Source organism: Nelumbo nucifera, chromosome 1, assembly GCF_055504915.1.
Source record: "Nelumbo nucifera cultivar China Antique chromosome 1, China Antique-T2T, whole genome shotgun sequence".
Taxonomy (NCBI): domain Eukaryota; kingdom Viridiplantae; phylum Streptophyta; class Magnoliopsida; order Proteales; family Nelumbonaceae; genus Nelumbo; species Nelumbo nucifera.
In genome coordinates, this window is record NC_142649.1 from 129849400 (window position 1) to 129862003 (window position 12604).

At 44.8% G+C, this 12604-nt stretch overlaps 1 protein-coding gene across 1 annotated transcript in view; it reads right to left on the reverse strand.

The window, feature by feature from the left end:
* The window catches only part of LOC109114119 (uncharacterized), a 33989-nt gene extending 21792 nt beyond the window's left edge, over nucleotides 1-12197 (reverse strand). The window contains exons 1-2 of the mRNA XM_019196261.2: nucleotides 12185-12197; nucleotides 10621-10981 (exon numbers count right to left, since the gene is read on the reverse strand). Coding sequence (XP_019051806.2) covers nucleotides 10621-10981; nucleotides 12185-12197 — 374 coding nt within the window. The remainder of the gene's footprint in view (nucleotides 1-10620; nucleotides 10982-12184) is intronic.
* Nucleotides 12198-12604: the final 407 nt, after the last annotated feature.

Genomic DNA, 12604 nt, shown 5'->3' on the forward strand with positions numbered 1-12604 from the left:
TAGCTACCCTCCAGTGGGTTGGAAAAGACCACCCTTCAGGGTTACGGACTATGAATTACCTCCTTTTCCAGGAGGGAACCTTGTTTGGACAGCCGAATAGGATCTTGAACCCAGGCCGAGGAGAAATGTAATAGCTCTGTCTGGCATCCCCACACAGATAGGCTAAGTTCCTCTTAATGGCACAGATCGAGCTAAAAATGTCTAAGGACAGGGGACGGTTGTACTGGTGGAATCGAGTTCAGATGAAGTTGGTCGATAGTGATGTTGAAAAACTTGATTACTTCTACAATAAAGGGGTGGAGAGGGAAGCACAGCCCAGCAGCGAGCTACTCCTCAAAGACTACGAGCTCATGGTGATCATGAGCCCAAGGGTATTGACCTAGGGGAAGGCTAAAAACCAAGCTATCGGGAAGACGATAGCGAGCTACAAGGTACATTAGCCTATCGGAAGTTAGGGTGTAAGGACCGAAGTCATCTGGATCCCGAGCCCGGGAAGAAGACGAGGCCTCCAACCTAGAAGACGGACCCTCTTCCTGAACCTCGGTCTCCCCGAGCCGAGATGGCTCAACTTCGGGAGCAGAAGCTTCCCCTAAAAGATGAAGAGGTAAATCACTCTGCGGGAAGCTGACCTCCCCAGCAGGGGCCACGGATTGCCCCACCGCACCCTCAGCCTCGCTATAACTACCTAAAAGTCTGTCTACACTAGAACTGGACATGATTAAAAAGGAAGAATAGGAAAACACGGACTCACCAAAAAGAAGGCTGACCTCGGAAAACAAAGAGAAAAGCGAACTGGAGGGTCCCGACGCGACCTCATAATAGACTTGTGAATTTGTGGCGAGAAAAATGAGTCTCGGGACCCCCTATTTATAGCCACTGTACCAGAGAAGCAACGGTCGAGATTGAAGCAATCTAACGGCTCCTAAGAGAACCGGTTGCACGACCCTCGAGGTCGAAAACAGTTTAGCCCATTTTTTGGCGTCTGTAGAGTTGATAGATCGCATGACGTCCGCACGTGAACCACACGCAACCTATCTGACAGAGCAGCCTGGACTTCGAACCAAATCCACTTGTCACATCGTGAAACTCCCCGAACCAGGTCAAGACACCTAGCTCGAGGAGTAGGGGGCAATTGATGAAGGGGAATTTGGCCCGACCTCGTAACAGGGAGACACGTGGGCGTGACTCGGCATAAGTGACAACTCAACATGATCAGATCGGCACGTGGACGTGACTCGACACAAGTAACAGATCAATTCGCTACAAAGCAACCTCGGGTACCCTGATACCCCAAACTGAAGTCACCTCGGTATCAGATCGCGACCAGGATAACGATATCAAATCCGCTATAGATCGAACCCAGACAGATGAACCACCTCGGTCAAGACTACCTCGGGACAAGTATACCTCAGCACAAGGTCACACCAGGACCACCTCGGTCCCAAGGCACTTCGGTATTCATATCAGATCAGATCTAAAGAGCACGAGCTCAGAAAGCTCGCCACTAGTTGACTCGCCACTAGTTGACTCGCAGCCCGGCACCTTACAGGCAGCTCACTACCTAGTCAGGCCAACTTCCGCGAGGAGCTGACCATCGTACTCCGCATTTTATTGGATTATGACTTATAACGGCTATATTAGCTCACCCACTCCCCGGTTCAGACGGGAGCAGGCTGTTAGACAGTTTTGTATGCCCTTAGCTTCAATCATTTTGATGTACTTTTGTTATTTAGTGGAAATAAATAAAGTGCATGTTTGATTCATGTTGTTTGGTTTAATTCTGTGTAAAACCCTAAAACTGGACATTTGTAGAGACTCATGTTAGTTTTAAATGTTCACAGCCGTTGGATAAGTCTGGGGAGATTTATCCTGCCAAGGCTGATACTGGTGTGCCACCAAGTGTTGGGATGGCCTGTCTCAGCCATCAGGGTAAGACCCGAGGCACATACAGCATGGGATTACTTGAATCCTTGAACCGGACCAGATTTCCAGTCTTGCCCTGGACCTTGGAGATAGATGGGCAAAACTGGAAAGTTACACCTGACCCCTAGACTCGATTATGACACTTCACTGGGTGCTGGATCAGGCTGCCTTTGATATGCCAATCAGTGAGATCCTTAGTGGGGATCAAAACCTGGGTATGTTGGGGCAGTTTGAGAATTCATCTGAGTGGGTGGTCATAGTGACAGAATCGGCCACTTTGTCGGACAAAGGGTAATGATCGGGAATGCACTCTCTCTGATGGAAACCAAACTGCCGGCAGTTGATTTCAATCGTTGGAATTTTGTTTTTGCAAAATTAATATATTTACATATATATGTACGGTTTCAAAATGTTTGCAAATGGTTTTAATTCCCGGGATCCATGTGAGAGGAGAGTGCGGCACTGTTCCTTGCAGCCGAGGGAGAGGTCCTCTCTTGTCGGGCAGTGCTTGATCATTAAGGGCTGAGAGGTTAAGTGTAAGACCATTTAGGATAATACCTGATGGGCTAATCTTGCACCTGCCCACAGTCCCTGGGTTTTTATAAGATGGCTTGGCCCAGGGACCACTTAATGTAAGTGTTGGGCCCATAGGGTTCATACGATGGACTCAAGGGGTTCATTGAGATTTTCAGTGAATTTGGCTGGGCCTTGTATTAAAGGCTGGGCCGAACCCATGTGGCTGGTGTGTAGATCAATGCTTGGGTCCCACGCCATACAAAGAAGCCCAACTGGGCAGCAGATTGGAAACTAATTAAACACTGAATACTTAATGGGCCAAAAGCCCATTTCGAAGTGGGCTGATATGATCACCCATCAATGGGGCGAATTTGAGATTGCAGTTAGCAAAAAGGATTGGGCTCTTAGCCTTATCCACTCTTAGAGACCAAATTCAAATCAGATTTGAATCTGGTAACCTCCTGATAAGATCAGGAGTAAGCTAACTCTATCTGGGAAAGGGATTAAGATTATCCCCTATCCAAATACTGATTTGGATTGGGATAACTCCTAATTAGGAGATTTCTTAATCAAGAAGAAAAGAGAGGAGATTTTCGAATGACCCAAGAGAGGGAAATCAGATTTCGATCCAAGAGGTTCTGGTAAGCAAGAAAGGTTCCTGCGAATTGAGATTAGATCTCATTCTCTCCAGAAAAGAAAATAGTTCAGCCTTTTCGTTTCTGGAAATCTCCTCCTGCCGCCGCCATCTGCATTGTTGCAAGATTTGATCTTTGCAGAAAAGAAAGTCAAGAAACCAGTTCTTGACATCAGTCTTGCAAGAAAGACTGAAAGAATTCAGTGTTTAGTACATCCAGGGGATTCTTGTGAAGGATCCAGTGTGTAGGACGCACCCTGCTGGTTCTGTTCCATCCACAGCTGTGTCATCTTCAGCAGGGACAGATCTTGGAGCATTCTTTGGGCGTGAACACCAACTTTGGGAGATACTGCTTCTCCGGATCAGGTATAATCCTCCCATTTATCTTTTGGTACAGATCTGGTTTGATTAGGGTTCAAGTAGATCCTTGAATATTGTATTCTAAATTCAGGGAATATGATTCCCAGTTGGGAGAAGGTAGGAAATTTTTGAAATTCGCCCCACCCATTCCGCAACCTTTATGGCGTCCATTAGATGGATAAGGTTGTGGACTAAGGTTGTGGACTAATGGGAATGGAACATAGATTAGAATACAAGCAGAAACATTAGTCCTTTATGGCATCCATTTGATGAGTGGATATGATCCGTCACAGAAAGGTGGTGGGGTTATGCAGCTGAAACAGTTGGCTTCACGCACCCCATGTGATTTCCCACATTTCCAGAGACATTTCGTCGTCTCCGTCACTGAGATAGGAGGGAAATCTCAGAGATGAACAAATGGGAATGGAACATAGATTAAAAGTCATATCTATGTAGGTAAACATGAATCAAACTAAGGTTGTGGACTAATGATTTTGCTGTTTTTATCAGAAAATGGCAAACGGTCAATTTGCAAAGCTTCTAGACGATAACAAGCTTAAGGGCCCAAACTATGCCGACTGGTACAGAAATCTTATGCTGGTCCTAACTTCTGAAAAGTTAGACAAGGTAGTGAAAAATCTTGCCCCGGAACGTCCGGGTGATAGGGCTTCTGAGGCCCGTAGGAGGGACTACCAAGATTGGGAGGATAAGAACTCCCTAGCCCGCTGCTTTGTCATTGCCTCATTAGACAACTCAATACAGAGGCAGTTCGATCAGATCGAACTTGCCAAGGACATATTGGACAGTCTAAGGACAATGTATGAGGAGCAGAACCGTTCTACTCGACAGAAGGTCCTGAAATTGTTCATGACCGCGCAGATGACCAAAGGGCAGAAAGTTCATGACCATTGTCTTCGGATGATGGGGTACATCAACGAACTTGAAGCTCTTGGATCCGGGCTAGATCTTGGCACGCAAGTGGATGCCATCCTAAATTCTTTGCCCTCTTCCTTCAATGCGTTCACTATGAACTACAATATGAATAAGCTGAATGTCAGCGTCCAGGAACTCAGCAATATGTTGCAGAGGGCCGAGGATTTACTCAAGAAGGATGAGCCTGTGGTTATGCTTGCTGAAGCTAACAAATCGGGCAAGAGAAAGAGAAAGGCAAAGAAGCCCCAGAAGAAGACTACCAAACCCAAGAAGCAGAAGAAGAACAAGGCATCTGATGTCTGTCACTTCTGCAAGCAGACCGGCCACTGGAAGAGGAACTGTCCTACCTACCTGGAATCTAAGAAAGGTAATATCGAAACTTGTGTCATAGAAACTAATATGTTAGTTACTTCTGTGTCCTGGTGTGTTGACTCCGGGGCTTCAACTCATGCGTGTAATTCACTGCAGGGGTTCAAAGTTAGCAGAAGGCTGAGTGAAGGTGAAGTGACACTGTTCTTGGGAACAACTGCAAGTGTTGCAGCTGCGGCAATAGGAACCGTAGAATTAGTTTTTAAAGAAGGAGTCCTTGTACTTAAAGATTGTCTTTATGTACAGAACTTGAGAAGGAATTTAATTTCTGTTTCAAAATTGTGTGCTGATGGATATACTGTTTACTTTAGTAATATGATTACTGTTAAACGGAATAATAAATTCATCGCATGCGGGGAGCTAGAGAACGGTCTCTATGTTCTGCATCCTTCTTTGGAAACTAACTTAACCGAAACTACGTCGGTCGAAAATCCCAAGAAAAGGACTCGTGATACAGTAAATCTCACGTGCCTCTGGCATTACCGACTTGGCCACATCGGTGTCGACCGAATCACAAGACTGGTAAAGGATGGTCCTTTGGATTTTCTAACCGTAGAAAATCTTCCCACTTGTGAACCTTGCCTCCAAGGTAAGATGACTAAGCGGCCATTTGACGGTAAGCCTGAAAGATGTGCAGGCACACTTGACCTAATACATACTGATGTATGTGGTCCCCTGAGTGTTAGGACACGGAATCAACACGTGTACTTCATCACCTTTACAGATGATTTTTCACGATATGGTTACGTGTACCTAATGAGACATAAGTCTGAATCATTTGAAAAGTTCAAAGAGTTCAGACAGGAAGTCGAGAAACAGTTAGGGAGAGAAATTAAGGCCCTTTGATCAGATCGAGGTGGCGAGTATCTCTCTGACGAATTCAGGGACTACTTAAAGGCCAATGGGATAGTGTCACAACTAGCTCCTCCTGCTACACCTCAACTCAACGGTGTTTCAGAGAGGAGAAATAGGACCTTATTAGACATGGTCCGGTCACTTCTCGTACGCTCAGAATTACCCACATCCTTTTGGGGATACGCATTAGAGACTGCTATCTACGTGCTGAATAGGGTTCCAACCAAATCAGTTCCGAAAACTCCATATGAGCTTTGGACCAGAAGGAAGCCAAGTGTGAGACACTTGAAGATTTGGGGTTGTCCTGCACACGTTAAAAGAACAAGTGCGGACAAGTTGGAATCTAAAACCAGCCATTGCCTGTTTATAGGCTACCCAAAGGATTCGGTGGGTTATCTATTCTATGACCCAAGTGAGCAGAAAGTGTTCTGCAGTCGAAACGCCCGATTCTTAGAATCCGATTACATCCTGGACACCCATCGTCAGGAAATAGTTCTTGATGAGGAGAGCTCAGGAGCAGTGGGAGATGACCCACAAGTTCCAGGTAATGACCAACCTAGAAGGTCCACCCGGGTATCTAGACCACCAGTCCGATATGGTTATGACCAGGATAGTTACCTGGTGGAAGCCTTGACTAGTGAAGAGGATCCCGTGTCTTACGCGGAAGCTATGTTAGACATAGACTCCCAGAAGTGGGTGGAGGCCATGAGAGCCGAGATGGACTCAATGGAGACCAATGGAGTCTGGACTCTAGTGGATCCGCCCTCCGGGGTAAAAGCAATTGGTTGCAAATGGATCTACAAGAGGAAGAAGGGCCCCGATGGCAGGATTGAGACCTTTAAAGCTTGTTTGGTGGCGAAAGGGTATACTCAGAAAGAAGGCATCGACTATGAGGAAACCTTTTCACCGGTGGCCATGCTTAAATCCATTAGGATCCTACTAGCTGTAGCAGCGTACCATGATTATGAGATTTGGCAAATGGATGTCAAAACAGCGTTCCTGAATGGAGATCTTAGTGAAGATATCTACATGCAGCAGCCGCAAGGCTTCATTGCTGCTGGTCAGGAACACATGGTATGTAAACTTAATAGATCCATATATGGACTTAAGCAGGCTTCTAGGAGTTGGAACATCCGTTTTGATTCTGCAGTCAAAACGTTTGACTTTGAGCAGAATCCGGATGAGCCCTGTGTTTACAGGAAATCCAGTGGGGATAAGATCACCTTTTTAGTCTTGTATGTGGACGATATCCTACTCATTGGGAATGATGTAGGAATGTTGACTTCGGTCAAGGTATGGCTATCACAGCAGTTCTCCATGAAAGATCTTGGAGAAGCTTCATACATACTGGGTCTTCGACTCTATAGGGATAGATCGAAGCGGATAATTGGATTATCCCAGGCTGCTTACATTGACAAAATTGTCAAAAGATACAGCATGGAAAACTCCAAAAAAAGGAAACGTTCCTTTCAGGCACGGAGTCACTCTCTCCAAGAAGATGTCTCCCAAGACTTCTGAGGAGATTGAGAGCATGAGAGACGTTCCCTATGCCTCAGCTGTGGGGAGCATCATGTATGCCATGTTGTGCACTCGCCCGGACATAGCTCAGGCGGTGAGTGTGGTAAGCAGATTCCAGGCAAACCCAGGACAGGAGCATTGGACTGCTGTGAAGAACATACTCAAATACCTTCGAAGGACGAAAGAGTTTTGTCTGGTATTCGATGGTAGTTCACTGCAAGTTCTAGGGTATACCGATGCCGATTTCCAGTCGGATCCAGATGATAGAAAGTCTACATCTGGGTATGTTTTCACGATAGGATCGTGTGCTGTTTGCTGGAAAAGCAGCAAACAGGGGTCCACTGCAGACTCCACAACCGAGGCCGAGTACATTGCCGCAAGTGAAGCTGCCAAGGAAGCCGTGTGGATGAAGAAATTCATACACGAATTGGGAGCGATTCCATCCAGCACATCACCCATCCCGTTGTTGTGTGACAACAATGGAGCGATCGCCCAGGCTAAAGAGCCTCGGGCCCACTTGAAGTCAAAGCACATCGAGAGGAAGTACCATGTACTGCGGGAGATCGTTGGTAGAGGGGACGTCCTAATTCAAAAGGTAGCATCAGCGGATAATGTGGCAGACCCATTGACCAAGCCACTGACACAGAAGGTGTTTGAGAAACACGTGGAAAGTATGGGACTCCGGCTTGTACCAGATTGGACCTCAGTGCAAGTGGGAGCTGTTAGACAGTTTTGTATGCCCTTAGCTTCAATCATTTTGATGTACTTTTGTTATTTAGTGGAAATAAATAAAGTGCATGTTTGATTCATGTTGTTTGGTTTAATTCTGTGTAAAACCCTAAAACTGGACATTTGTAGAGACTCATGTTAGTTTTAAATGTTCACAGCCGTTGGATAAGTCTGGGGAGATTTATCCTGCCAAGGCTGATACTGGTGTGCCACCAAGTGTTGGGATGGCCTGTCTCAGCCATCAGGGTAAGACCCGAGGCACATACAGCATGGGATTACTTGAATCATTGAACCGGACCAGATTTCCAGTCTTGCCCTGGACCTTGGAGATAGATGGGCAAAACTGGAAAGTTACACCTGACCCCTAGACTCGATTATGACACTTCACTGGGTGCTGGATCAGGCTGCCTTTGATATGCCAATCAGTGAGATCCTTAGTGGGGATCAAAACCTGGGTATGTTGGGGCAGTTTGAGAATTCATCTGAGTGGGTGGTCATAGTGACAGAATCGGCCACTTTGTCGGACAAAGGGTAATGATCGGGAATGCACTCTCTCTGATGGAAACCAAACTGCCGGCAGTTGATTTCAATCGTTGGAATTTTGTTTTTGCAAAATTAATATATTTACATATATATGTACGGTTTCAAAATGTTTGCAAATGGTTTTAATTCCCGGGATCCATGTGAGAGGAGAGTGCGGCACTGTTCCTTGCAGCCGAGGGAGAGGTCCTCTCTTGTCGGGCAGTGCTTGATCATTAAGGGCTGAGAGGTTAAGTGTAAGACCATTTAGGATAATACCTGATGGGCTAATCTTGCACCTGCCCACAGTCCCTGGGTTTTTATAAGATGGCTTGGCCCAGGGACCACTTAATGTAAGTGTTGGGCCCATAGGGTTCATACGATGGACTCAAGGGGTTCATTGAGATTTTCAGTGAATTTGGCTGGGCCTTGTATTAAAGGCTGGGCCGAACCCATGTGGCTGGTGTGTAGATCAATGCTTGGGTCCCACGCCATACAAAGAAGCCCAACTGGGCAGCAGATTGGAAACTAATTAAACACTGAATACTTAATGGGCCAAAAGCCCATTTCGAAGTGGGCTGATATGATCACCCATCAATGGGGCGAATTTGAGATTGCAGTTAGCAAAAAGGATTGGGCTCTTAGCCTTATCCACTCTTAGAGACCAAATTCAAATCAGATTTGAATCTGGTAACCTCCTGATAAGATCAGGAGTAAGCTAACTCTATCTGGGAAAGGGATTAAGATTATCCCCTATCCAAATACTGATTTGGATTGGGATAACTCCTAATTAGGAGATTTCTTAATCAAGAAGAAAAGAGAGGAGATTTTCGAATGACCCAAGAGAGGGAAATCAGATTTCGATCCAAGAGGTTCTGGTAAGCAAGAAAGGTTCCTGCGAATTGAGATTAGATCTCATTCTCTCCAGAAAAGAAAATAGTTCAGCCTTTTCGTTTCTGGAAATCTCCTCCTGCCGCCGCCATCTGCATTGTTGCAAGATTTGATCTTTGCAGAAAAGAAAGTCAAGAAACCAGTTCTTGACATCAGTCTTGCAAGAAAGACTGAAAGAATTCAGTGTTTAGTACATCCAGGGGATTCTTGTGAAGGATCCAGTGTGTAGGACGCACCCTGCTGGTTCTGTTCCATCCACAGCTGTGTCATCTTCAGCAGGGACAGATCTTGGAGCATTCTTTGGGCGTGAACACCAACTTTGGGAGATACTGCTTCTCCGGATCAGGTATAATCCTCCCATTTATCTTTTGGTACAGATCTGGTTTGATTAGGGTTCAAGTAGATCCTTGAATATTGTATTCTAAATTCGGGGAATATGATTCCCAGTTGGGAGAAGGTAGGAAATTTTTGAAATTCGCCCCACCCATTCCGCAACCTTTATGGCGTCCATTAGATGGATCCTACCATTCTTTCACAGGCAATCTTACCGACTGGTGGCATTTTACCCACCTAACACGCAAGCAGATCCCATCACAACGAGGACCCAAGAACTGCTCCACCTATCCACGGGGACTCCAGTATATAAAGACTTCACCCCCAGTGGCGAAGGTATGTGTGTATGCGTAATCTTTGCTCTCTAACTCTCTAACTCTCTGATATCATCTTCAAGCTCTCTACCATTCCTACTAAGTGCTAACTTAGCCATCGGAGTGTCCCCGTCGGGTAAGCCACCCCGGGACTGACTCATCTCTTGCAGGTTACCCTAGTTCTCGTCGTTGCTGGCAGCCAGATTCTCTCCAGCAGGGAGCAGCCGGGTTACACCACATCACACACAAACATAGGTGGTGCTAGACATGGATGTCATGTATTGGACAGAACGGTTCCCACTAATCCAAACATTCTAAAATTTTTTGTTTGATTTTTAAAATGCTAAGAAATAAAGTTTTATTAATTTTATATAAAACCAATTAACCTAGACAATTGGCTGCCTACTAAAATTGGGATTCACCACTGAAATAGTAATCTATTCATCACATGAATGCAAACACCCAATTTATTTGATCATACGATTTGGCACTGAAATAATAATAATCTAGACAAGTGGCTGCCTACAAAAATTCAGAATTGAAAGAGTCAAAACAAGTAAACTCAGTTGACATTTTCTTGCAAATAGAAAACAAAATAGGGATTTTATTAGGGTGTATCGATCAGAAAAGACAATCCCAATACCAAATCATAAATCGTATAAACCCATCATTAAGATACAAATTAATGGGTAAAGAAAAAGAATGAGGAAGTTGATGAGCTGCTACCTTGGTCTTGGTTTCGATGCGGAACAGACCCTAGTGGACAGAACACCAGCAAGCCACTCACCGGCAAAAGGGTTGAAGAAGTGGAAGCCGGGAGGTGCCAATCTCTCGAAATGACCTTGGGAGTTTCTCTTAGCTGCCCAGCAATGGATGTTGTTGATGATGAATCCTTTTTCTAGAGAGAGTGAGAATAAGTTCGACCAAAGAGAATGAGTTCGACTAAAGAGGATGAGAGAGAGAGAGAAGATGAGAGCTGAAGAGACGCAACCCTGGGAGTTTCTCTTAGCTGCCCAGTTGTAGATGATGAATCCTTTTTCCAGAGAGAGAAGGAGTTCGACTGAGGATGTGAGAGAGAAGATGAGAGCTGAAGAGACGCAGGAGCAAGAATGCGCGCAAGCAAAAAGTTGGTAGGTTCTCTGACTCGTCGAAGTAGAGACCTGGGATCAAATCCCGCTCCACCAAGAGTTGGGGCGGTTAAGGGAAAGGGGATGTGGTACCCCTGTTGTGTAGCCTAAGAAGCGAAAAAAACAAAAAAGTTTTAGAACCCGCGCAAAATAAATTTCTTTAATATTTTCTTAATAAAAAATGAAGGTGTATTGCAACGGTTAAATTAAAAACCATCTGAATATAAGCCACGGTCAGGAAATTGTGGCCAGGTTGAATACAAAAAATGGGAATATTGCCGCGGATGGTATATTTCGTTGTTATATATAGTATTTTTAGTTATGGTTTTTGGTTCATTGCTGAAAAATCATGGCTAAAAATGGTTTTTCTTGTAGTGTACACTGTTTTATGTTCAGGTTGAGCCCATTGAAATTTCAGTGAAAGCCTAACCTAGGATGGCCCATGAATAAATCTACTCTCAATTCTTTGAGAGGAAAATGAGATGGGGCCTGGACCTTTTAAACTTTGCACATTTCTTAATTTTCTGATATTTGGAGGAAAATTTATAAGGCTCAATTTAGAAAGAGTACAAATACAACAAATATGTATGATACAAATACATACAAAATAACAGAAAATACAAAGTTTTTTGCTCTACATTTTTGTATTTGTACTCCTTCCAAATGGAGACTAAAGAACAAAATGTTGTATTTTATATTATTTTGTATGTATTTATACTCTTTTAAAATTGGTGATTTTTTCATATATGTAGCATCAATAATTAAAAACTATTAAAAGCTTGGTATAAACTGTTTGGAAAATTGAATAAGAAATATTTAAAATATACCGTTTGGAAAAAGGTTGGTATAAACCATTTGGAAAAAGTTTCATGGCAAAGCCATCATTCCGGTTAAGGCATGCAGCGGCTTCAGGCTTTACAAGGTGGGCCCAACTCGGACAAAGTATGTAGAAGTTGATGGTGTGCGATCTGGATACTCCTAGCTAGAAGATAACCTGAACCCTAGTTGCGTGGCGAGCCAGACCAAGCTGCAAGATAAAGGACCAGAGAACCCAGGCTGGCTAACCCGGCGAGGTCGCTCTGATGCTTAAGTCAGTACTGTATTATGGATGCGAGTTGAATACTTGACTACTAGAGTGCTAGTGAGCAAATAATTGTGCATACCTTTTTGTGTCATTTGGGTTGGTGCCTTATATAGGCTTTGTTAGGCATGGGTTTCACGCACCACATCCGAGATTTCCAGGAGGTCGCCTAACCGGTTTGAGATCCCCGGAGGTAACCGCTACGCACATTGACCATCCTCCGAAACACTCGGTACATGAGCCAACTTCCGAGAAACTTGGGAGTGTCCAGATATGCATATCGAATTTGTCGACGAGCACAACTCGTAGGTTGCCTCCTGGACCTCAGTCAAGTTGGCAAGCCCTCGAGGGAGGTCGCTCCTCGCGTTGAGGTTACATCGGCTAGTGACGAGGTGCTACAGGTTGGCCCTAGGTGAGGTGCTCCTAGCCGACCTAATTTGTGGTCGAAGTCGCTAGGTCAAAGCAAAGATGAACCGCGATATGAGACTCCAACTCATCGCTT